General features: G+C 44.1%; 1 protein-coding gene and 1 pseudogene across 1 annotated transcript in view; both read left to right on the forward strand.

Moving 5' to 3' along the window:
• Window positions 1-27,641, forward strand: part of LOC140189847 (histone H2AX-like) — an 836,563-nt pseudogene that overhangs the window by 562,261 nt on the left and 246,661 nt on the right.
• Window positions 1-27,641, forward strand: part of LOC140189844 (immunoglobulin superfamily member 1-like) — a 78,344-nt gene that overhangs the window by 1,687 nt on the left and 49,016 nt on the right. Inside the window, exons 2-4 of the mRNA XM_072246150.1 lie at window positions 4,296-4,328; window positions 17,901-18,194; window positions 23,446-23,739. Of these exons, the coding sequence (XP_072102251.1) occupies window positions 4,296-4,328; window positions 17,901-18,194; window positions 23,446-23,739 (621 nt within the window). The remainder of the gene's footprint in view (window positions 1-4,295; window positions 4,329-17,900; window positions 18,195-23,445; window positions 23,740-27,641) is intronic.

Raw genomic sequence — 27,641 nt, forward strand, 5'->3', positions numbered from 1 at the left:
TTCTTTCACACCAGACAAGACTTAAGATGCAGACTGTGCAAGGAATCCGCGGAAACCATTCAGCACACACAGCCGGGTGCAAGATGCAGGCAGGGACAGCACACACTGATCCACACAATCAAGTTGTAGGAATTGTGTACAGAAACATCAGAGCTGGGTAGGGATTGGACACCTGCAAGTCCAATGAGGAGCACCTGAGAATTTAGTGGAGAATGACAGAACTAGGATCAAGTGGGACGTCCATATTCAGACTGATAGCAGGTACCCGCCAACCAACCTGACAATAATATTGGACTGGGAGCAGAAGAAAGCAATAGCAATAGCTGTGGCAATCCCGAATGATAGTAACATCAGGATGAAAGAATGTGAGAAGTTGGAGAGCTACCAGGACTTGAAAGAGCAGATAGAAAGGGCGTGGAAGGTCGAAAGCAGAGTAATCGCGGTGGTGATAGGAATACCTGGACTGGGAAAGTGCTTTCAACAAATCCCGGGAACAACATCTGAGATCTCAGTCCAGAGCAGAGCACTACAAGGAACAGTAAAGATACTGCTCCGGACCCTCACGCTCCCCGGCGTCTGATAGAAGACCCAAGGTGGAGGGAAAAAGGGAAATAAACACCACCGATAGAGGGTAAGGAATGTTTTAAGGAGGATATAAATTCGAAAATAGTTCGTTTTCCACATTATTGCAACTTTATACTGCATCACCAGGAGTACAATGCTTAGGAAATATGTTTTGTTAAAATAAAACTATCGCGTTGATAGTTTGTTGCTACAGTTGTAATTCTGCGGGACGGGTATTAAGATGATTATTGGCAAATCTAACTGTGGAAATGACGCAGTCACGATCAACCGATCATTGTGCGTAGGCGGAGGCCAGTAGTGCATAGAAATAAATTCCAGCAAACAGCAGATCTCATTAACTGGAGCTGAGTTAACATCGTCAAATTCACTGAAAAATTTTCAGAAGCGAGCTCTGTCCCCATGTTCAGTCCTGTGAAATCAACAGTGGTAGCGGAAAGCTATTGTGTGCAACCGTCTTCCCTTGTGTCTAGCTATTGACAGAGTGACTAATATGCATTAAAGACAGAGAGCGGATATTTCTGAAAATAGTTTTCCGTTGATTGTTCTGTGAAGTCTTTCTTCTGCGGCACAGTCTTCTTTGTATAAGAACTTGACTGAAATAAAGCCACTAATTGCCGTCGTCATAGCTTTCTGGATGAACGTTACAGATAAAAAAAAAACTGTCAGTTGAAAGTTTTATTTTTTCCTTAAAATTTTACCGTTGCCTTTTTTATTTCCTATATGTTACCAGGGGACTTGTGTGATAATCCATAACACGTGGAACATTTCAAATAGAGCTGTAATACCCTAAAACGCATCTAGACTTCACTTCCCTGCTCTGTCTGTAAGGGCGCCTCACCCTTATAGGTCAGCAGACAGACATGAACCCAGGATCCCTTGGAAAACACAGCGTCGAACCGAGCTACTAAATCACCAGTTAATTCTTAGACAAGGAACAAGTTATTTCCAACAAACTACCAGATGCTCATGTAATTCTCAACAAAACGAAATGCTTTCAAACGGAAAGGGTTTTTGGAGGAGAGGGATGAGAAGAGAATAAGATACCGAAGAAGAGAGAAAGATGGAAATAGAGAAAGAAAGAAAGAAAGAGGAAGAGAGAATGAAATGAAGTACGAAAGAAAGAATGAAAGTGAGAAAGAAAGAATGAAAAGAAGAAAGAGAGACAGGCAGAAAACAGCAGGAAGGAGAAGAAATCGAGATAAAAGACATGTTAATAGATGCAGTAAAGAGGGAGAGTAAGTGTCGTGCGAAAAATATGCGGTTACAGAAAATTAATTTAGTTCATGCATTTGCAGACTCACAAGAATTTCAAGAGTAGCAACAAACTTACTCCCAGGGATATAAATAATTTGCTATCAAATATATCTCATTTTAATGTCAATGCTTGCTTTTACTTCTCTGTTCCCTGTCGGTGACTCACGAGTTCATGCACTTCTGAGAGGAGGCTCAATACTGGGAAAAGTACTGACAACGGCCACTTGCACAAACTGTTTGTTCAAAATATTTGTTCATAACCTATTCAGTATATCCGGTATTACAAATTGAAAGAGATTTTATCAGTACAGTAGTTAACACGGACAATGCTGAACCTCCAGAATAGCTATTGGTTAATCTTCCGCATTTAAAATTTGTTGAGGAATGTGGGACTGGCTAATATGACCACATTCCTCCAACTTCCAGTTTCTAAGAAAAGTACTTTTTTTCAACAAGTGCAATTTCCCACCTCAGATTAAACCATTTTACCACCTTACTGTCAATCTGATTAACACTTTGCTTTCCTCTCTTGACTTCGCCTTTCCACTTGTTCCAGTTCTTTGAGAAAGCAAACAGAACCGTGCATAACTTTGCTCAGCATGTTTAAATGAGCTACAAGGAAGGTTAGCGGTTGGGTACAGACTGAATGAGATATACACAGAAGTCTAAAACTAACTTGCTGTAAGAATCTATAGATGAAAAGCTATTGCTCTCACAGCCCAAACGGAGATGATTATTCTGAAGAAATTGAAGTAAATATTCGTTACGGTCCGTGCAAATGCTAATTTGGTTTTGATAGTCCTCATGCAGTCTCTCATCACGTGGTGAGTCTTTTCAAGAAAAATCTCTTCAGGTTGATAAACTGTAGTTAAACAGGGAGATAAATAGACAGATAGATGGACAGAGAGACAGAGAGAAATAAAGAGACAGAGAGATGGACAGACAAACAAAGGCAGATGGATAGACAGATAGATCGATCGATAGATAGATAGATAGATAGATAGATAGGTAGATAGATACGTTTAGTAGTTCGGTTTGGCTGATTGATTGCAGGTGTGTAAGCCGATCCCAGAGGTTAGGTTGCAAATTTTTCGTCACCAGTCTAACTGACATCATCTGTGCGCAATTCAGTATTGCTTCCGTTGAGTGTTCTCGTCTGATTCGTTGTTCTCACTCACAACACGCTGGAGGAACTCAGCAGGTCGGGCAGCATCCGTGGAAAATATCAGTCAACGTCAGGTCCTGACGAAGGGTTCCGGCCCGAAACGTTGACTGATCTTTTCCACGGATGCTGCCCGACCTGCTGAGTTCCTCCAGCGTGCTGTGAGTGGTGCTTTGACCCCAGCATCTGCAGAGTATTTTGTGTTTATGACTCGTTGTTCTGATTGGCTATCTGTCGCGGTGGCCTCTGGTTACCACTGGTCCCGGCCAACCGAGAAAAGGGGAATTGACCATGAATTGTGCTATCATCACTAGTTTTTATAATATTTTTTTTTCTCAGCAGCTAAAGTACTCCACTTAATTGTTGTTCACATTTTAAAGCGATTCTCAAAATTTTATTCAATAACCCTCTGTTGAATTGAAATAAGCCTTAAAACCCTCAATAATTCATTTCAAAGAAATCTTGGCACTGTTACCCATTCCTTCCACTATGATAGTCTTCCGCTCAGTAAGCCACGCTGAAAATGTACCATCGCAGCTAACGAAAAGATGAAAGATGGAGATACCCTTCACACGACAATCCCCAGTATTTTACTACGCCATTCCCTGCTGAACAGCAGAAATAATACTAATATCTAGCATGTCGCCTGATTGTATTCTCTTCATCTGTATTTAGTTATGCCTCATTCAATAATTGATACCTACTTTTAATGTGTACAGATTATGTAGGTCATGACGTATCTCTCCTTCCAAGAAATTGTCCAAATTAGCACTTGAATCGCTGGTAAATACCGGGCATCTTAGTGTATTTAATGCCTGCATGTATTGTTACATCCTCTGTAGACAAGGATGGGTTTCGACTGACCATGATGTTCTCCATATTTTATGTTTTCGTCCCTGAATGTTGTTGATTATGTTAGTAGATTATCGGACCCAGAGAATTATATAGTGACGTGGTGACTGTGAAGTGGTGTCCTTGAGATAAGAGTGTGACCATGGAATAATTGAAAGGTGATAATTGAAAGTTGTCTCTATCCACGCACTGGTCTTTCTGTTTCCGTCATGATTCTGTTCCATGGGGCGAAGAATGTCCGGCGGAGACACTGCCTGATTGACAGATATCAGAGTTTCAAAGCTGTTGCTTGAACCCCGGGGTGGGAGTGGTGTTTTGAAGGAGAGCGCTTCCAGTGATAAGTCACGAAATAATGAAGAGGGTATTTCTGCGAATAGGCTTTTAAATGTTTATGTAAGAATCATGTACAAATGATGTAATTTATTTTTAATTCCCCTTACAGCGGTCGTGAAGGACCAGAGCGAAAACGTTCAAGGTGCGTGCTAAAGTCTATTGATTATTCCTATTAAGCTGCTGTTCTATCTTGCTGTTTGGTCGATGTGTTATGTGATTAAAGCAACTTTATCTGTTGTCTCTGATCTTTCTACGTCTCTGATATGATTGATACAAACCTAGTGCTTTCAAGATTAAGGCCCAGAAACAACTGCTATTCCTTGGTTTAGTTCACGGAAATGCTATTTTTGAGAGTAAGGAGGGAAGATGATAAAATATTATTATAGATGCAGAGTGAATTCGTTATAAAGACATTGCTAAGAAAGGCCAACTTGAAGAGGCAAATTGGACCCACCCACAATTTTCGTAAAATCAAAAGCAGAGGTTATAATTCCAGAATTACATGTACAGGAATCTCCGCAATAAATTTCCTTCCGAACAGAACAGGGTAATCAACACAAATACCGATATGGAATGCATCAATGTCACACAAGGTGAAATGTACAAGGTCCGTTGGAACCTGTGCAGTGAACATTTTTAGCGTATGTGTTTCACACCAACCCAGAAGAAACCAAACTTGCTCGAATTTGGAAAAGGGAGTAGGCATCCGATATATAAAGTAAGGTGTCTAAATGGAACTGAAATAGCTTTGAATGATTTGGTGTTTGTTATTCACAGGGTAAAGTTCAATATTAGCTTTCAAAAATCCGAGGCACGAGCGATCTCAAAACACATGCGTGTGACAATATTATAACAGATCGAAGGTCCTGAACGGCCTAATCTGCGTCATATCCCAAAATAAGTTATAGACAGATGGAAACTACAGAAAGAGTGGGTAATGCAGCAGGATCCTCTTTTGAGTCAGTATGGATGGAAGTCAGGAACAGGAAGGGAGCAGTTACTCTATTGGGGGTATTCTACAGGCCCCCTGGTAGCAGCAGAGATACAGAGGATCAGATTGGGAGGCAGATTTTGGAAAGGTGCAAAACTAACAGGGTTGTTATCATGGGTAACTTTAACTTCCCTAATATTGATTGGCACCTGATTGGTTCCCAGTATTTAGATGGGGCAGAGTTTGTTAAGTGTGTCCAGGACGGATTCCTGTCACAGTATGTGGACAGGCCGACTAGAGGGAATGCCATACTAGATCTAGTACTAGGTAATGAACCAGGTCAGGTCACAGATCTCTCAGTGGGTGAGTACTCTGGGACAGTGACTACCGCTCCATGGCCTTTAGCATTATCACGGAAAAGGATAGAATCAGAGAGGACAGGAAAGCTTTTAATTAGGGAAGGGCAAATTATGAGGCTATAAGGCTAGAACGTGCGGGTGTGAATTGGGATGATGATTTTGCAGGGAAATGTACTATGGACATGTGGTCGATGTTTAGAGATCTCTTGCATGCTGTTAAGGATAAATTTGTCCCGGTGAGGAAGATAAAGAATGGTAGGGTGAAGGAAGCATGGGTGACATGTGAGGTGGAAAATCTAGTCAGGTGGAAGAAGGAAGCATACCTTCCTAAGGTTTAGGAAGCAGGGATCAGATGGGTCTATTGAGGAATAAAGGGAAGCAAGAAAGGAGCTTAAGAAGGGGTTGAGAAGAGCAAGAACAGGGCATGAGAAGGTCTTGGCGAGTAGGGTAAAGGAAAACGCCAAGGTATTCTTCAATTATATGAAGAAATAAAGGATGACAGGACTGAAGGTAGGACCGATTAGAGATAAAGGTGGAAAGATGTGCCTGGCAGTAGCGGAAGTGAGCGAGGACCTCAATGAATGCTTCTCTTCGGTATTCACCAATGAGAGGGAACTTGATGATAGTGAGGACAATATGAGTGAGGTTGATGTTCTGGAGCATGTTGATAGTAAGGGAGAGGTGGTGTTGGAGTTTTTAAATTACATTAGGACGGATAAGTCCTCGGGGCCTGAAGGAATATATTCCAGGCTGCTCCACGAGGCGAGGGAAGAGTTTGCTAAGCCTCTGGCTAGGATCTTTATGTCGTCGTTGTCCACCGAACTGGTACCGGAGGATTGGAGGGAGGCGAATGTTGTCCCCTTGTACAAAAAAGGTAGTAGGGATAGTCCGTGTAATTATAGACCAGTAATCCTTACGTCTGTGGTGGGAAAGCTGTTGGAAAAGATTCTTAGTGATAGGATATCTGGGCATTTGGAGAATCATGGTCTGATCAGGGACAGTCAGCATGGCTTTGTGAAGGGCAGATCGTGTCTAACAAGTCTGATAGAGCTCCTTGAGTAGTTTACCAGGCATATAGATGAGGGTAGTGCAGTGGGTGTGATCTATATGGATTTTAGTAAGGCATTTGACAAGGTTCCACACGGTAGGCTTATTCAGAAAGATAGAAGGCATGGGATCCAGGGAAGTTTGGCCAGGTGGATTCAGAATTGGCTTGCCTGCAGAAGGCAGAGGGTGGTTGTGGAGGGAGTACATTCAGATTGGAGGATTGTGACTAATGCTGTCCCACAAGGATCTGTTCTGTGACCTCTACTTTTCGTGGTTTTTATTAACGACCTGGATGTGGGGGTAGAAGGATGGGTCGGCAAGTTTGCAGACGACACAAAGGTTGGTGGTGTTGTAGATAGTGTAGAGGATTGTCAATGATTGCAGAGAGACATTGATAGGATGCAGAAGTGGTCTGAGAAGTGGCAGATGGAGTTCAACCCGGAGAAATATGAGGTTGTACACTTTGGAAGGACAAACTCCAAGGTAGAGTACAAAGTAAATGGCAGGATTCTTGGTAGTGTGGAGGAGCAGAGGGATCTTGGGGTCCATGTCCACAGATCCTTGAAAGTTGCCTCACAGGTGGATAGGGTAGTTAAGAAAGCTTATGGGGTGTTAGCTTTCATACGTCGAGGAATAGAGTTTAAGAGTCGCGATGTAATGATGCAGTTCTATAAAACTCTGGTTAGGCCACACTTAGAGTATTGTGCCCAGTTCTGGTCACTTCCCTATAGGAAGGATGTGGAAGCATTAGAAAGAGTACAGAGGAGATTTACCAGGATGCTGCCTGGTTTAGAAAGTATGCTTTATGTTCAGAGATTAAGGGAGCCAGGGCTTTACTCTTTGGAGAGAAGAAGGATGAGAGGAGACATGATAGAGGTGTATAAGATAATAAGAGGAATAGATAGAGTGGATAGCCAGCCCTCTTTCCCAGGGCACCACTGCTCAATACAAGAGGACATGGCTTTAAGGTAAGGGGTGGGAAATTCAAGGGGGATATTAGAGGAAGGTTTTTTTACTCACAAAGTGGTTGGTGCATAGAATGCATTGCCTGAGTCAGTGGTGGAGGCAGATACACTAGTGAAGTTTAAGAGACAACTAGACAGGTATCTGGAGGAATTTGAGGTGGGGGCTTATATGGGAGGCAGGGTTTGAGGGACGGAACAATATTGCGGGCCGAAGGGCCTATACTGTGCTGTACTATCCTATGTTCTATGTTCTATGAAGAGTTAAAGGGCTGGAGCAAAACGGCATTTGATAAGACAGGAGAATGGTCCGTGGAGGAAAGGGAAGCAGGAGGGGGAGGATGGGGTGGCGATAGGCATGTGACGACAAGAGGTAAGAGACCATAGTGAGGACATTGAAGAAGAGGGAGAGAGAATGGTGAAAAAAAAAGTTCCTGGAATTTCGAGAAACCGATGTTCATGCCGTCAGTTTGGATAATCATGATGACGAAGTAAGTAGCGTCATGCCGATATTCCATTGTCACAACACATAATGATTGCACATTGCTACACAGTTACCCGGCTATCCATGCTACATATAGACAGATTTTCTTCACCGCGAGTAAAACTTAGTAAACGTGACGATGAATTCGGAAATGAAGGGTATGTGTAGAAAATTCAGACAAGACATTGAACTTAAATAACATATTCATATTTGCTAAAACACGTATAAAGATTACGCTGAGGTTATGCGTGGTCTGAATCGATTTATTCTCTGTATTTGCATCTCAACTGATGAAACCTGTCCATAGGGACGGAGTCTATGTGTCCGCTGAAGGGATCACTTTTACTTGTAAAACAAATAAGTGTCTGTATTCGAAGAGAACATTTCTCCTGAACCAAAAAGGGGAATATGTGTCCAGTGAATTCAGATACATTTCTGAACGAGACAGCGCCAAGTTTACTAACATGGCAATGTCGACCGGCTCGGAAGATTACAGCTGTTCTTACACATGCGAAAATGTAGAATCGGAGAAAAGTGAATCGGTGCAAATAACTGTCCTGGGTGAGTTTAATGTTTGTCGATTTAAGGATATGTTGTATTTACTGATGCCTGCGAGTGACGGAAAAATATTTAGACTGACAGGAGTCATAAAGAGAAGATTAAAATTTACTTTCACTCCCGCCCTCTCAGACTCCTTCATGTGTTTGTAATGAGCGTGTCTTCACCAGAGTTATAAAGTCGCCGAACAGTACAGCACAGAAACAGGACCTTCGGCCTATCTAGTCCGTTCCGGAAGATTTAAACGGCCTACCCCCATCGGCCTACACAGGGAACATAGGCTTCCATACCCCTATCATTCATGTACCTAGCGAAACTTCTCTTGTTTGCTGAAATTGAACTCGCATGCACCGCTTTCACGGGCCGCTCGCTTCGTGCTCTCACAACCCTCTGAGAGAAGAACTTTCGCCGCAAGTTCCCCTTAAACTTTTAGCTTTCACACTTAACCCATGCCCACTTGTTGTAGTCCTTTCAAACTTCAGTAGAAACACCCTGCTCGCATTTACTCTATCTCTTAATTTTGCATACCTCTATCGCATACCTCTATCAAATCCCCTCTCAATTTTCTACGTACCATTAAATAATATACAAACCTGTCAATCTTTCCATATATCTCCGGTCATCCAGAGCTGGCAACATCCTTGTAAATTTTCTCCGTACTTATGCAAACTTGCTTATATTATTTCTGCAAGTATGTGAACAAAACTACACACAATACTCAAAATTAAGCCTCACCAGTATAATATCCCATCTCAGGTACTCAGTCCTTTGATTTATGAAAGCCAGTGTGAAAAATCTTCCTCTCCGACCCTATCAAACCGTAAAGATACTTCCAGTGAATTATGGACGTGTATTCCCATATTGTTCCTTCCATCGCATTCCTCAGTTCCCTCCCGGTTACTGCGTAAGACCTACGCTGGTTGGTCTTCCCGAACTGCAACAACTCTCATTTCTCTGCACTTAATTCCATCTGCCATTTTCAGCACATTTTTTCTTGGAAATCTAGATCCCATTGCAAGTCATGATAGTTTTTCTTGTTGTCCACCTCACCCCCAATCTCGATGTCATCGGCAACTTTGCTAATCCAGTTAACCACATTATCATTCAGATGGTTGATATAAACGACAAACAGTAACATACCGAGCACCGAACCATGCAGCACTCCAATAGTCACAGGCCCCCAGTCCGAAAGGCAATTATCTACTATTCTCTGGCTTCTCCTACAAAGCTGATGTCTAATCCAATTTACTACCTCATGTTGAATGCGAATGACTGAAAATTCCTGACCAAACCCCCATGTGGAACTTGGTCAAATACCTTGCTGAAGTCCATGTAGACAACATTCACTGCCTCGTCTCCATCTACTTTACTGATAGTTTCCTCGACAAACTCGATAGGATTTGTTAGACACAACTTACCTCGCATGAAGCCACGCTGACTAGCCTTAATCAGTCCATTTCTATCCAAATGCACATATATCGGGTCCTTTAGATTACCTTCCAATATCCTTCCCTCTACTCGTGTCAAGCTCACAGATCTATAATTGCCTGGTTTATTTTTAGGTCTTTTCTTAAACAGCAGAAAGCATTGGGTATCCTTCAATCCTCTGGTATCTGACCAGTCGCTAAAGATGATTTAAACATCTCTGTTGGTGCCCCGGACATTTCCACAGTTGCTAATCGGCAGGATCCAAGGGAATACATTGTCAAGTCCTGGGGAACTATCCATCCTAACTTTCCTCAAGACAGCAAACACTTCGTGCTCTGTTACCTGTACAAGGTCCATTACGTTGATGCCGTCTCGGCTCTCTACTGTAGACTGCGCATCCATCTCCCGAGTAAATACAGATGCAAATAAATAAATAAATAAATAAATAAAATGAAATCACCTGAGATCTCTCAGATCTCTTTTGGCGCCAAGCCTTGATTGCCATCCTGATCTTCCAGAGAACAAGTTTTGTCCCTTGCAACACACGCAAAATGCTGGGGGAACGCAGCAAGCCAGAGAGCATCCATAGGAATAAGCCCAGTCGAGGTTTCGGGCGACGTGTCGGCCTGACAAAGGGTCTCGGCCCGAAATGTCGACTCTGCTTAGTCCTACGGATGCTGTCTGGCTTGCTGCGTTCCACCAGCATTTTGTGTGTGTTGCGTGAATTTCCAGCATCTGCAGATTTCCTCGTGTTTTTGTGCCTTGCAATCTTTTTGTTCTGAAGATATCTCTGGAAGCCCTTAGAATTCTCCTTCACCTTGTCTGCTTAGAATGGACATGTCTTTCTTTAGCGTTCCAGGTTTTGTAAGTGTCTTCTTGCATTTCTTGTGCTCCAGAAGCAACTCGTTTCTTCCTATCTGCCTATACCTGCAATGCAGCCTCCTCTGTTCCTTAACCAGGATCTCAATATACTTTGTTTATTCACACGTTTTCTTTACCTGCTCCTTTTATCATTACCTTTTATTCTGACAGGCACATACAGTCTTTGTACTCTCAGGTTTTCAGTTGTGAAGACTTCCTGCTTACCGTGTACACCTTTGCCAAAAAACAGCCTGCCCTAATCAACTTTTGCCAGATTGTTGCTGATACAATCAAAATTGGCCTTTATGCAATTCAGAATCTCAACCCGTTGACTAGGTCCGTCTTTTTTTTTTCAAATTTACTCTGAAACTAATGCAATGTGATCACGAGATGAAACGTGTTCGCCTACACAACCCTTTGTCACCTGCCCTATTTCATTCCCTTATAGCAGATCGCACAGTCTTTTGCTGAGACTTCTACGCACTTATTCAGGTAACGCTCGTGAACACATACCACAAATTTTTCCCATCTAGTCATTATACAGAATGGAGTTCCCCGTCAATTTGTGAAAAGATAAAACCATGTCCGATAACAAGGTAATGTTTCTCAGAACAGTCTGCGATCTCTCTACAAATATGTTCCTCAAAATCGGTTGGACTGTTGGTGGTCTGTAATATAGTCCTGTTAATGTGGCCATAGTTTTCTTATTTCTCAGTTCCATCCATAAAGCCTCACTAGCCACTAAATGTTATGCAAAGCTTCGTGAACTCCAAGTGAAGTAGCAGCGCTGCAGTGAGTGCCCTCTTCGTAATTACATTTACACGCGAGGCCTAGAACAGGTACTCTGAAAGAAAAAGACTGAGCAATATAAAATTGCTGACCCTTTCCAGCTCTGATCGTCTGATGAAGACTGGCTCATAGACGTCTGGTATCCCACTCTTGAAGTCAAAAATCTGCTCTTTAATCTTGATCACATTGTGTAAGAGATTGCTGTCATGGCAACTGTCTGACAGGTACTGAATCTCTCTTCTGCTTGCTGACACGTCAGCACCATTCATTCTGCCTTCGACACTGGTATAGTCAGCAAACTTGACAGACCCCTCACAGTCTCCATCCAGCTACAATGATTCATCTGCCACTCGTTTCATACTCATCACCTGCAGCCTATTTAATCCCTTATTACCCACAGTCCCTCCTTACACATCAAGCCGTCCTGCTTCAAACAATTGCTCCTCATCTTAACTCATCCTGCCGGAAGTTTAGCCTGCTCCCTATGTTTAGTGCCACCTGGTGGCTTGTCTATTACTAAAGATTTTGTTTATTGCTAAAACATCTACCTCTTCTGCTTTTGTGTCAAGCGTTCTCTATATTTTCTCACACTAAAGCTAATTTCCTAGTTTGTTCCGAGAACTGTAAACAGAAAACTGCTATCGGTATTCATAAGCTGCATTACTCCTTTATGGACTAGTCATGTTAAGTCTCCCTCATGCTCCGAATTTAAATCTAATAGTCATAAACCTTATCATTAATTGCCATCCGCAGTGTTCTGCTTCGGTGTTTCTGTTCTTCTGATCTTTCTTTTCCTACATCACCTGCCACACTAAATCCGATTTTTGTTTTCATCAGTAGTATTTAACTCATATAATTACAAGCACCTTCTGGCAGAGTAGATGTGGACACGATATTTGCTACAGTGGAGGCAGCTATGATTAGAGAACAAATATGAGAAAGCATGTGCTGGTAATGGAGACATTTCAGAGGATAAAGTCTATGTGTCAGCTGAATGGATCAAGTTAACTAGTTGGATAACTGGTTCGGTACATTCCGATGGCATCTTTCACCTGTACAATAACCGACAACCAGTAACTGAAAAACCGTCACAGTGAGGCAGCGCGACGTTCACCATTGCAAGTGGAGGTGATGCATCGAGCGTTTACACGTGCACAGCGCCCGGTAGAAAGATATCCTCAGGAGTAAGTGAAAAAATAAAGAGAATGCTTTGTAAGTGCTCGTTACCATGGCACACCTCAGCTACAGTTGCAATTTTTGTCCTGTATGCGTATTTGTCACCACCTTAGATTCGGACGACGACAGTGGTATCGTCAGCAAACTTGATTGTAGCATTAATGCTTTGCCTAACCATTGCTCTAAGAACCAGTGACATGGCGCATATTAGAATAAATATGCAGTTGCAATAGAATATCTCAACTCGTAACCGTCGCTATCTTCTCCTTGCTTTTATTGTTATTGGACCGGTCTTCTTGTGGGAAATGCTGGAAGATCAGCTCCCAAGTTTCAACATATATAAGTAGTGGTGTTTTTTTTCCGGACTTTAATGAAAAGCAGGCGTAAACCAAGACTGTTAAAGATTTCCACGGGCTATTTTAATCATTTCCATGCCATATCTATAAGGTACGCTCGTGCTCGCGTTCTCTAGCCTGCAAGTGAAGATCGCGCCCAGTCTCCCCCAGCCAATAGGATGCACCTGTCACACGTTCCAGGCTCATCACCTGCAGCCTAATTAATCCCTTATCTCCCGAAGTTCTTCTTCACTCATATACCATCCAGCTTCAAGACGGTTTTTCTCGTCTTCTCTCTTCCTCCCTAAAGCTTACCCTGCTGCCTGTTGTGTTTAGTTTCTGTTCTCTCCTGTCTTGTTCCCATTCGTGCCTTGTCTATTACTACTAATTTCATTTGTTGCCAAACCGTCTCCCCTATTCTGCTTTTGGGTCAAGCCCTCTCTATATTTTCTGATAGTGTTACTTTGAGCTAATGTCCTGGTTTGCCCGGAGAATTATAAAAAAGCTGCTATCGCTATTCGTGAGCTGCATTACCCCTTTGTAGGCTATTCATATTAAAACTCCCATATGCTCGGAATTTAAACCGAATATTCATTAATATCTGCGTTAATTGCCAACGGCAATTTTCTGCTTCGGTGTTTCTGTCATCGTGATCGTCGTTTTCCAGCATCCCAAGCCACACTAAATTGTATATTTTCTGTATGAACGAAAGTATTTACCCCATATAATCAGAGGGACGTTCTGATAGATTTGATATGGAGACGGTCTTTCCTCTAGTGGGGGAGTCTAGGAATGGAGGCCAAATATGAGAAAGGGTGAGCTGGGATTGGAGACGATCCAATGGCGTTTCAAGAGAAAGATTCAGCAGGTGAAAGGGTTAACGTATACGCAGCGTTTGCGGCTCTGGACGCTACTCGCTGGTGCGTAAAAAAATAAAGGTTATGCAGTCTCATTAAAAGAGTTTGGACTTTGAAAGGTCTGCGTAGACTGGATGTAGAGATGATGTTCTCCATAGTGTGAGAGTCTTGGAACAGAGGACACAGCCTCGGGTCGAAGGATGGTCATTTTGAACAGAGATGAGTAGGAATTTCTTCTTCTAGAGGGTGATGGATGTGGTATTCATTTCCACAGTTGGCTCTGGAGACCGTCTTTGGCTATATTTTAATGGAAACAATAGGTTCTTTATTAGTATGGCAGTCAAAGGTAGCGTGTGGAATACAAGGATTACAGGGTTAAGAAGGATAATAAATCAGCCAGGATGGAATGGTGGAGCGTACCTTACAGGTGGAATGATCTCAGTTTGCTCCTATGGCTTATGTTCTTATGTCTAGGTTTACCAAAATAGTTGCATGTCGCAGCTATTTCTTGCATTATTGTTTGCATGATTTATTTCCTTCTCTCTGCACACATGGGCTTTGACGGTCTTTTATAATGTATTGTTTTGGGTTTCTTGCTTTCTTGCACAACAACTCCAAATTAAACTTCTGTCATGGTCCGCATTCCGGTTCACGGTCCGGTACTTCGATCCTTGTTCCGGTATTTCCTGTTTTCTCCTTTGTACTGTTGGGTGCCTTAATTTAGACACCTGTTTCTCATTTCGGGCTGGCACATAAGTACCTCGGCAAGCCAGGGATTATTCGCTGTACTGTTCCCTTCCCCTTCCTTCTGAAGCCTCGCCTGCATCCCCCTCAAATGCAACCGCCGGAGTGGGACCGGAGCCTTGCCACGCCAAGATAAGGAACTATCTATCGTTTAGTTTGGAACTATCTCTTTGTGTCCCCGTGGTTAGTGTCCGTGTCAAAAAAGAGTCTCGGTCCTCTGTCCTGTTCCCAATGAGGGGTACCGGCTCGGTGTTCTGTGTTCCCATGTTCCAAGTTCCAGGCGCCTTGTTCCAGTCCTGTCCAAGTCAAGACTCGTGGTCTCGTCCTGTTCAGGTGTCCTTCGTCCAGAATAGGAGTCCCTCGGCAGTTTACCTCGGCAAGTGTCCTCGGCAATCATCCTGGCCTTGTGTCCGAGACAGAGCCCTGGCCCTGAGTACTAGAAATGGTTCCGGCCCTGCGTCCTAGAAAGGTTCCTGGTCCTGCGCTCCAAGGAGGAGTCCGCTCCGTACTCAAGAGCCTAACCAAGCCGAGTCCAAAAGCCGAACCAAAACTAGATCAAGAGACCCGTACTGTGCTGGACTTACCTCGCCCAGCCCAGGGGATTCCTCGCACAGTGCAGGAGTACCTCACCCAGCCTGCTGCTGGAAATTCCTCGTCCTGTGCTGGAGATCCCGCGCCCAGCCCGATGCTGCTGTTCACTCGTCCTATGCTGGAGTTCCCTCATCCTGTGCTGGTGTTCCCTCATCCTGTGCTAGTGTTCCCTCGTCCTTTCCAGGAGTCTCTCGTCCTGTCCGAGCCACGTTCAAGTACGTCGTCCTGTCCAAGCCATGTCCAATTACCTCGTCCAGTTCAAGCCACGGCTTTGTGATCTTGTTCTGTCCGAGTGCCTCGTCCTGTGCAGGAGTTCCACGTCCAGTCCCCTAACCATGTCCTGCCCTTGCCAAGATCCTAGTGCCGAGTCCTAGCCAATACACGGGATCCGGTTCCGAGTTAAGACCCAGGTTCCGAGTCCCAACCAAGACCGAATTTCCGGGTCGTTGTCCAGGCTCTGGTTCCGGAGTTCCCAGTTCCTGGACCAGGCCCTGTCTCCTACTCTCGTTCAGGGCCTGTTACAATGTCCAGCATCGTTTCTTCCCTTGCTTTCTCGACAAACCTAGTCCTGTTCCTAGTATTTCAGTGTCTGTGTCTTGCATTTGGGACAGCTCCCAGCGCCGCTTTGTGACAGATTCACCAATGTCCAAAACGACTTCCATATAATATCCTATCTCAAGTACTCAGTCTTTTTAATTATGAAAGCCAATGTGCCAATATCATCATGTCCTACGCTTTCAAGCTGTAACGCTGCTTTCAGTGAATTATGGACCTGTATTCTCATGATGTTCCTTCCATCGCATTCCTCGGTTACCTCCCGTTCACTGTGTAAAACCTATCGAACTGCATCACGTGCAGTTTTCTGCACAAAATTCCGTCTCACATTTGCAGTCCATTTTTCTAGCTAGTCCAGATACCGTTGCATGATATGTTAGTCCTTCTCGTTGACCACTACACTACCAATCTCGGTGTCATCCGCAACATTGCTGATCTAGTTCACCTCGTATCATCCAGATCGTTGATATATGTGATAACAACGTACCCAGCACCGACGAATGCTGCACGCCACTAGTCACAGGCCTCCAGTCAGAGAGGCAATGATTCACTATCACTCTCTGGCTGTCCAACAAAACGAATGTCTAATCATACGTCTAACTGTACAGAAACACAAACTGCTATCGCTGCTCATTAGGTGAATTACTCCTTTATAGCGTAGTCCTATTAAATCTCGCACATACTCTGAATTTAAAACCAATGTTCATAATTGCAATCCGAAATGTTCTGCTTCGGTGTTTCTGTCCACGTGATCTTTTCTTTACTGCATCACATGAGACACTGACTCCGATTTTTATTCTGTTCCGTAGTATTTAACCCCTATAATCAGAAGCACATTCTGGTAGAGTGGATGTAGACACCATGTTTGCTATAGTGGAGACATCGAATACTAGAGGGCAAATATGAGAAAGGATGTGTGGGAATTGGAGACATTTCAGTCGCGTCACAAGAGAGATTCAGCAAATGAAATGTTGAATATTATATGCCCCCATTGAAATTCTGGTGCCCATTCACTGAAGTTTAAAAGAATAACCGGGGGTCTCATTGAAAGCTTTTGAACTTTGAATGGCCGACGTAATGTGGACGTGAAGAGATTGTTTAATTTAGTGGGATGTTTCGCAGTTCCACCCATGAATTATCATTTAACAAGTTCTGAAGTCTGCCCTGACAGCATTGCTGTGACATTTTCTCTGACTAGAACCTCCAGCTCTCCTCCTTTAAGCCCACCCGCTATGGTGTGTCTGGAGGAAAGGGCAATCGCAATACTGAGCTGTCAGTCCTGCTCCTCCTACAGCCAGATCGCACTGATGGGTATACTATCATAATTCCAGGTGTTGACCTATGCCCTGAATTCAACTGTCTTTTCAACCATACGTCTTGCTTTGGCTTAACGCTTACGCAGCTCTGGATTTTACTGGCATCATGCTCAACAGTTTGATTTCTGAATTCGTCTGAAATCTAACAGCATCTATCTCTCCAACAACTCTACGAGTTCTTCTGGTCCTCTGGTATCCATCTTCTTGCTTCTCTAGATGGATCCCACCCTCGGATCCTTGCAGCACGAGCAAAGCTTCCTGTTGGGATATTAGTCCCCTTCCAGTTCAGTTGCAAACTGTTTTTACTGTACAGGATCCACCTTCGGTGGAAGACTGGCCAATGATCCAAACATCTGGCGCCTTCCTTCCTGACAAATCCTTAGCCACATGTTCAACTGTATAATCTTCCTATTTCTGGCCTAGTAACACGTGGCACTAGTAGCAACCGTGTAAGATATTACCCTGGAGTTCCTGCTCTTTAACTTAGCAGAGCTTTCTAGTCGATCTTTCGTTCAATCATACAGACAACCGTCACTTATTGTCTCTACGAAAGGCTCTTCTACACATACAAATTCACGGGGGTGGGTACGGTGTTATACGATGGGAATTAAGAATGAGAAATAGGTTGTTGCACAGAATGGGTTTTGCACTGAGTTACTGAGAATTTTGATTCCATACGCTTGAGTACAGTCTGAAATCAAATAAATTTCCTTCCTTCCAGCTCGACCAGAGAGACCACGAATAAACAGTGACAGATGGGATAAAGTCTACTTGTCAGATGAATTGGTCGAGTTAGCCTGCTGGATAACTGGTTCGGCATGTTCCGATGGCACCTTTCACCTGTACCAGAACGGACAACCAGTACAGCAAGAGCCAGCACAGCGAAAGAAGGCGACGTTCACCATCGCAAATGGAGGTGATGTATCGGGAACATACAGTTGTTCATACATGTGCACGGTGTCCGGTAGAAGAATATTCTCAGAAGAAAGCGACAACATAGAGATAACAGTGGTGGGTGAGTGTGTTGTTTTCCTATTCAAGCAGCTGACAAATGCACACAATTGGAGCAAGAGTATTTCGACAGGGAGGTCCGCCTATGGTAGTGCAAACACAATATCTAGTCACACTCATCTTTGTTCCACACGTGTGTACGACGACCAAGCATACCGCCTCTTCAATCTTCCGGTTTTGCCGAGCGAGTCATATTTTTGCAGATATTCAGATATGATGGGCACAATTGAAAGTTGAAAGTTGGAAGTTAGTTTATTGTTGAAGTACGTATATGTCACCATATCCAACCCTGTGATACATTTTTTGCGGGCATACTCAACGAATTCACAGTACAAAAATTACCGTAATAGTTTTTATGAAAGACCACGCCAATGTGGGCACTCAACTAGGTGCAAATAGTAACAAATTTCAAATGCAAAAGGAAAGAAATAAGATTAGTAATACATAAATAAGCAATAAATATCGATAACCTGAGATGAAGAGTCCTTGAAAGTCAGTCTAGAAATTGTGGGATATTTCAATGTCCGGGCACGTGGAGTTGGTTGCAGTTCTCCCTTTAGTTCAAGAGCCTGATGGCTGAAGGGTAATAACTGTTCCTGAAACTGGTGCTGTGAATCATAAGGGTCTTGTACATTCTTCCTGATAGCAGCAGCGAGAAGAAAGTAAGTCACTGATGATTGATGCTACTGTCCTGCGACCGCTCTTCATGGAGATGTGTGTATTGGAGGAGAGTAATTTCCCCGTGATAGAATGGGCCATATCCAGTACTTTTTAAGTGATCTTACGCTCAAGGTAGTTTGTGTTTCTATACCAGGCTGCGATGCAACGAGTCAATATACGCTCCAGTAAACATCTATAGAAGTTCGTCGAAGTTGCAGATGTAATGCCGAATTTTCGCAAAATCCAAAAGACATAGAGGCGCTGCCGTGCTTTCCTCATAATTAAAATTACGTGCTCGGACCAGAACAGGTCTTCCGACGTAATGACACTGAGCAATGTAACGTTGCCGATCGTTTACACCTCTGATTGTCTGATGAGTACTAGATCATTGACACTTGGATTACCCGTCCTAAAGTCAATGTTCAGCTCCTTAATCTTGATCATATTTTGTAAGAGTCTGTTACTATGGCACCCGTTAGCCAGATTTTCAATCTCTGTCCTGTATGCGTATTTGTCACCAGCTTTGATTCGGCCTACTACGGTGGTATCATCAGCAAACGTGGATGTTGCATTGAAATTGTGCTTATCCATACATTCACAAGCATGAAGTGAGTAGAACAGGGGAGGCTAAGCACACAGCTGTACCTGTGTGGATGGTGATCGAGAAGATACTGTTACCAATCAGAACAAACCGGGATCTCCAAGTGTGGAAATCGAGGATGCAATTGCACAATGAGATATTGAGGTCAAGGTCTTGAAATTTATTGATTAGCGTCGTGCGGTTGATGATGTTGAGTGCCGAGTAGTAGCGCATACCCTGTCGAGATGATCCTCTGTTGCGTTAAGAACCAGTGACATGGCAGCTGTTGCTCCGGTGGGCAAATTGAGGCGCATATTAGAATATGTATGCAGTTGTCAAAGACTGTTTCACGTCTTAACCGACGCTGCTTTCTCCTTGCTTTCATTGTTATGGGAGAGGTCTTCTCGTAGGAAATGCTGGTAGTTCAGCTCCCAAGTTTGATCGTAAGCATGCGGAACCCAAGACTGATAAAGATTTCCACGGGCTCTTTATATCACTTCCATTCCAGATCTATAAAGTCTGCTTGTGCTCGCATCCCCAGCCTGCAAATGCAGTCGCGCCGAGTCTCCACCCAGCCAATAAGATACACCAGCCTCTTGTTCCAGGCTCATCACCTGCAGCCTCATTAATCCCTTATCTCACAAAGTCTTTCTTCACTCATGTACCATCCAGTTTCAAACGGTTTTTCTCGTCTTCACTTTTCCTCCCTAAACTTTACCCTGCTGCCTATTGTGTTAGTTTCTGTTCTCTCCTGTTTTGCTCCACTTGGTGCCTTGTCTATTACTCCTGACTTCATTTGTTGCCACACCATCTCCCCTACTCTGCTTTTGGGTCAAGCCTTCTCTATATTGTCTGGCACTGTCACTTTGAGCTAATGTCCTGGTTTGTCCGGAGAATTATAAAAAAATGCTGCTATCGTTATTCATGATCTGCATTACTTTATTGACTCTTAATATTAAATCTGCATCATGCTCGGAATTTAAAGACAATATTCATAAATATCTGCGTTAATTGCCAACTGCAATTTTCTACTTCGGTGTTTCTGTCATCGTGATCTTTGCTTTCCAGCATCACAAGCCACACTAGATCGTATTTTCTCTTTATGATCAATAATATTTACCCCTTATAATCACAGGCGCGTCCTGATAAGTTAGATATGGACACGATCTTTCCTATCCTGGGGGAGACTAGGACTGGAGGGCAAATACGAGAAAGGATGAGCTCGGCTTGGAGACTATTCCAAATGGCGTTTCATGAGAAAGGTTCAGCAGATGAAAGAGTTAACGTATGCGCAGCGTTTGCGGCTCTGGAGCCGAGCCAGACATAGATCAAGAGCCACGTCCTGTGCTGGAGATTCCTCGCACAGCCCAGGAGATTCCTCGCACAGCCCAGTAGATTCCTCGCACAGCCCAGGAGTACCTCGCCCAGCCTGGTGCTGGAGGTTCCTAGTCCAGCCTAGTGCTGGAGATTCCTCGCCCTGTTCTGGAGATTCCTCGCCCAGCCCAGCAGTACCTCGGCCATCCCGGTGCTGGAGATTACTCGTCCTGTGCTGGAGATTCTTCGTACTCTGCTGGAGATTCCTCGCCCAGCCACAGGAGTAACTCGCCCAGCCCGGTGCTGGAGTTACCTCAACCTTTGCTGGAGTTACATCATTCTCTGCTGGCGTTCCTTCGTCCTGTCCAGGAGTCTCTCATCCTGTCCAAGCCACGTCCAAGTACCTCATCCAGACCAAGGCACGGCTTTCTGTTCTCGTCCTGTCCATGTACCTCGTCTTGTGCAGGAGTTCCACATCCAGTCCTGTAACCACGCCCGGCCCTTTGCCAAGATCCTAGTCCCGAGTCCTAGCCAATACCCGGGATCCGGTTCCGAGTCAAGACCCAGGTTCCGAGTCCCAACCAAGACCGAAGTTCCGGTTCGTCGTCCAAGCTCTGGTTCCGGAGTTCCGAGTTCCTAGACTAGGCTCTGAATCCTAGTCTCGTTCAGGGCCTGTGTCAATGTCCAGTGTCGTTTCTTCCGTTGCTTTCTTGACAAACATAGTTCTGTTCCTAGTACTTCACTGTCCGTGTCTTGCATTTGGATCCGCTCCTAACGCCCCCTTATGACAGCTTCACCAATGTGTAAAACGCCTTCCATATAATATCCTATCTGAAGTACTCAGTGTTTTGACTTACGAAAGCCAATGTGTCAATAACATCATGTCCTACGCTTTCAAGCTGTAACACTGCTTTCAGTGAATTATGGACCTTTATTCCCATATTGTTCCTTCCATCGCAATCTTCAGTTACCTCCCGTTCACTGTGTAAAACCTATCGAACTGCATCACTTGCTATTTTCAGCAGAAAATTCCGTCTAACATTTTCAGCCCGTTTTCAAGCTGGCCCATTTACCGTTGCATGTTAAGATAGTTCTTCTCGTTGACCACTACACTACCAATCTCGGTGACATCCGCAACATTTCTGATCTCGTTCACCTCGCATCATTCAGATCGTTGATATAAATGATAACAACGTACCCTGCACCGACGCATGCTGCTCGCCACTGGTCAGAGGCCTCAAGTTAGAGAGGCAATGATCGACCACCACTCTCTGGCTGTCCAAAAAAAAATGTCGAATCATATGTCTAATTGTACAGAAACACAGACTGCTATTGCAATTCATTAGCTGAATTACTCTTTAGTCCTATTAAATCTCACACATAATCTGAATTTAAATACAATGTTCACAATTGCCATCCGAAATATTCTGCTTAGTGATTCTGTTCACGTGATCTTTGCTTTCCTGCATCACATGACACAGTAAATCCGATTTTTATTCTGATCCGTAGTATTTAACCCCTATAATCTATCTGGTAGATTTGATGTAGACGCGATATTTGCTACAGTGGAGTCATCAAATATTGGAGGGCAAATATGAGAAAGGATATGTGGGTATTGGAGACATTTCAGTCGCGTCAGAAGAAAGATTCAGCAAATGAAATTGTTAATTTATATGCACCCATTGAGATTCTGGTCCCTATTCACTGGAGTTTAAAAGAATAAACATTGAAGGCTTTTGAACTTTGAATGGCCGATGTAGAGTGGACGTGAAGAGATTGCTTGATTTCGTGAGATGTTTCGCAGTTCCACCCATAAAGTATCATTCAACAAGTTCTGCAGTCGGTCTTGACAGCATTGCTGTGACGTTTTCTCTGACTAGTAACACCAGCTTTAATCCCACCCGCTATGGTGTATCTAAAGCAACGGAAAACCGGAATACTGAGCTACCAGTCCTGCCCTGCCTGCAGACAGTTCGCACTGATGGGTATACAATCATAATTCTGGTGTTGATCTCTGCCCTGAATTCAACTGTCTTTTTAATCATACCTTTTGCTTTGGCATTGTGTTTACGCAGCTCAGGATTTTACTGACATCATGCTCAGCATTTTGTTCACGACTTTGTCTGAGGTCTGAAAACATCTATCTCTACAACAACTCTTCTAACTCTTCTGGCCCTCTGGTTCGCATTCTCTTTCTTCTCTACAATGACCCCACGCTCGGATCCTTGTGTCACGAACAAAGCTTCCTGTTGGGATATTACTCCCATTCCAACTCAGTTGCAAACTGACTTTACTGTACAGGATCCACCTTCGCTGGAAGAGTGGCCAGTGATCAAAACATCGGGCGCCTTCCTTCCTGAACAAATCCTTAGCCACGTGTTCAACTGTATAGTATTCCTGTTTCTGGCCTAGTAACACGCGGCACTAGTAACAACCGTGTAGGCCATTATCCTGGAGTTCCAGCTTTTAACTTAGCAGAACTTTCGAGTAGATCTTTCGTTCAATCATACAGACAACCGTCACTTATTGTCCCTACGAAAGTCTCTTCTACATATACAACTTCAGACGGGGGTGGGGCGTTGTTATATGATGCGAATCAGGAATGAGAAATTGCACCGAGGGGTTTTGCACGGAGTTAGTGAGAATTTTGATTCCATACGCTTGAGTACAGTCTGAATCAATTAAATTTCCTTTCTTCCAGCTCGGCCAGCGAGACCTGAAATAAAAAGTGACCGATCGGATAAAGTCTACCTGTCAGATGAATCGGTCAAGTTAACCTGTTGGATAACTGGTTCTACATGTTCCGATGGCACCTTTCACCTGGTCAAAAACCGACACCCAGTACAGCAAGCGCCAACACAGCGAAAGAGCGCGACGTTCACCATCACAAATGGAGGTGATGCATCGGGAACATACAGTTGTTTATACATGTGCACGGTGTCCGGTAGAAGAATATTCTCAGGAGAAAGCGAAAGAATAGAGATAACAGTCGTGGGTGAGTGTTTTGTTTTCCTATTCAACCAGCTGACAAATGCACACAATTGGTGCAAGAGTATTTCGACAGGGAGGTCCGCCGATGGTGGTGCAAACACAATATCTAGTCACACTCATCTTGGTTTGACACGTGTGTACTACGACCAAGCATAACTCCTCTTCAATCTTCCTGTTTTGCCGCGCGAGTCATATTTTTGCAGATATTCAGGCATGATGGGCACAATTGAAAGTTAAAAGTTCGAAGTAAGTTTATTGTTGAAGTACGTATATGTCACCATATCCAACCCTAAGATACATTTTATCGCGGACATACTCAACGAATTCGCAATACAAAAATAATCGTAATAGGTTTTATGAAAGACCACGCCAATGTGGGCCCTCAATTAGGTGCAAATAGTAATAAATTCCAAATACAAAAGAAAGATATAAGACTAGTAATGCATAAATGAGCAATAACTATCCAGAATCTGAGATGAAGAATCCTTGAAATTTAGTCTAGATTTTGTGGGATGTTTCAATGTTCCGGCAAGCGAAGTTGAGTGAAGTTCTCCCTTTAGGTTCAAGAGCCTGATGGCTGAAGGGTAATAACTGTTCCTCAAGCTGGTGGTGTGAATCCTAAGGGTCCTGTACATTCTTCTTGATAGCAGCAGGGAGAAGAACGCAAGTCATTGATGAGCGGCGTCACTGATGATTGATGCAGCTTTCCTGCGACAGCTCTTCGTAGAGATGTGTGTATTGGAGGAGCGTGCTTTACCCGCGGTACGCTGGGCCATATCCATTACTTTTTAAGTGATCTTCCGCTCACGGCAGTTTGTATTTCCATACCCGGCTGCGACGCAACGAGTCAATATACGCTCCACTGCACATCTATAGAAAAGTTCGCCGAATTTGCAGATGTAATGCCGAATCTTCGAGAAATCCAAAAGACGTAGAAGCGCTTCCGTGCTTTCTTCATAATTGCAATTACGTGCTCGGACCAGAACAGGTCTTCCGAAGTAATAACACTGAGCAAAGTAATATTGCTGATCGTTTCCTCCTCTGATTCTCCGATGATGACAAGATCACTGACCCTTGGATTACTCGCCCTAAAGTCAATATTCAGCTCCTTAATCTTGATCGTATTTTGTAAGAGTCTGTTAATATGGCACCGCTTAGCTAGATTTTCAATCTCTGTCATGTCTGCATATTTGTCTCCAGCTTTGATTCGGCCTACGACAGTGGTATCATCAGCAAATTTGAATAATGCATTGAAACTGTGCTTAACCATAGATTCACAAGCGTAAAGTGAGTAGAGCAGGGGAGGCTAAGCACACAGCTCTGCCTGTAGAGATGGTAATCGAGAAGATACTGTTACTAATCGGAACCAACTGGATAGACATATCAGAATGGGAATGGGACATGGAATTAAAATGTGTGGCCAGTGGCAGATCCTGCTTTCTCTGGCGAAAAGAGCGTAGGTGTTCTGCGAAACAGTCTCCCAGCCTGCGTCGGGTCTCGCCAATATACAGAAGGCAGCATCGGGAGCACCGGACGCAGTGTATCACACCAGCCGACTCACAGGTCAAGTGTCGCCTCACCTGGAAGGTCTGTTTGGGGCATTGAATGTTGGTGAGGAAGGAAGTCTAAGGGCATATGTAACACGTGTTCCGCATACTAGGATACGCGCCTGGAGGGTGATCAGTGGGAAGGGATGGGGGTGGGGTGACGAATGGACAACGGAGTCGCGTAGGAGGGGAAGCCTCTTTCTTTTAAAAAGGAAGACATCTCCTTCGTCCTGGAATAAAAAGCCTCATCCTGAGAGCAGATGCGGTGAGACGGAGGAATTGCGAAAAGGGGATGGCATTTTTGCAAGAGACGGGGTGGGAAGAGGAATAGTCCAGGTAGCTGTGAGAGTCGTAGGCTTATCGTAGACATCAGTAGATAAGCTGTCTCCAGAGATAGAGACAGAAGGATCAAGAAAGGGGAGGGAGGTGTCAGAAATGGACCAGGTAATCTTGAGGGTAGGGTGAAAGTTGGAGGCAAATTTAATGAAGTCAACGATCTCAGCATGCGTGCAGGAAGCAATGCCGATGCAGTCGTGGATGTAGCGAAGGAGAAGTAGGGGACAGATACCAGTATAAAGCCTACGAAAAGACACGCATACCTGGGATCCATACCGCTGCCCATGGGTACAGCTTTAGTTTGGAGGAAGTGGGAGGAGCTAAAGGAGAAATTAGTAAGAGTAAGGACTAATTCCGGTAGACGGAGGAGAGTGGTGGCAGAGGGGAACTGTTTAGGTTTGGAATCCAGAAAGAAGCGGAGAGCTTTGAGACCTTCCTGGTAGGGACTGGACATCCGTGGAGCAAATAAAGCGGTGGGAGCCAGGGAACTTAAAGTCATTGAAAAATTCAGAGCGTGAGAAGTGTCACGAACATAGGTGCGAAGAGATTGAAGAAGGGGGGGATAAAACAGTGTCAAGGTATGCAGAAATGAGTACGGTGGGGTGGTAGTAAGCTGAGATAATGGGTCTACCTGGACAGGTAGGTTTGTGGATCTTGGGTAGGAGGTAGAAACGGGAAGTGCGGGGAGTGGGATCTATAAGGTTGGTAGCAGTGGATGGAAGATCTCCGGAGCTGGTACATTTGGTGAAGCTGTGGGAGACAATAGCCTGGTGCTCCTTAGTGGGGTCATGATCGAGGGGTAAATAAGAGGAGATATCGGCGAATTGTCGCTGTGTCTCGGCAAGGTAGAGGTCCGCACGCCAGACTGAAAGAGCACCCCTCTTATCGGCGGGTTTTATAGTAATGTTAGGATTGGTGCGGAGGGAGTGGAGGGCAGAGCATTCGGAAGGAGTGAGGTTCGAATGGGAACAAGGTATGGTGAAGTCGAGACTTCAGACTGTTTCGCTGAAGATCTACGCTCTGTCCGCCAGAGAAAGCAGGATCTCCCAGTGTCCACACATTTTAATTCCACGTCCCATTCCCATTCTGATATGTCTATCCCACGGCCTCCTCTACCGTCACGATGAAGCCACACTCAGCTTGGAGGAACAACACTTTATATTCCGTCTGGGTAGCCTCCAACCTGACGGCATGAACATGAACTTCTTTAACTTCCGTTAAGGCCCCGCCTCCCCCTCGTACCCCATCCCTTATTTATTTATTTGTTTGTTTGTTTACGTTTTTATCTTTTCTTTCCCACTTCTTTTCTCTATTTTTTATCCCTCTTTCCCTCTCTCTACAACTCCTCCCCCCCCCCCCACTTTCTTTCTCCCTAGGCCTCCCGTCCCATGATCCTCCATCCTCCCCAGCCTCTTATCCCTTTTGCCAATCAACTTTCCAGCTCTAAGCTCCATCCCTCCCCCTCCTGTCTTATCCTATTATTTTGGATCTCCCCTCCCCCTACCACTTTCAAATCACTTACTATCTCCTCTTTCAGTTAGTCCTGACGAAGCATCTCGGCCCGAAACGTCGACTGTACCTCTTCTTATAGATGCTGCCTGGCCTGCTGCGTTCACCAGTATTTTTTGCGTGTTTTGCCTGAATTTCTAGCATCTGCAGATTTCCTCGTGTTTGCGTTCTCCAATGTTTATCACGCCTTCAATATAATATCCTATCTCAAGTACTCAGTCTTTTGACTTATGATAGCCATTATGCCAAAATCATCATTTACTACGCTTTAAACTGTAACTCTACTTTCAGTGAATTATGGATCTTTATTGTTTCTTTCATCATATTCCTCAGTTCCCTCCCGTTCACTAAGTAAGACTTATACTGATTGACCTTATCGAACTGCATCTACTCGCACTTTTCTGCACTAAGTTCTGTCTAACATTTCCAGCCCAATTTCCAGCTGCTCCAGGTCCCGTTGCAAGTTATGATAGTCCCTCTCGTGGTCCACTACACTACCAATCTCGGTGTCATC

Source organism: Mobula birostris, chromosome 29 (genome assembly GCF_030028105.1).
Source record: "Mobula birostris isolate sMobBir1 chromosome 29, sMobBir1.hap1, whole genome shotgun sequence".
Classification (NCBI taxonomy): domain Eukaryota; kingdom Metazoa; phylum Chordata; class Chondrichthyes; order Myliobatiformes; family Myliobatidae; genus Mobula; species Mobula birostris.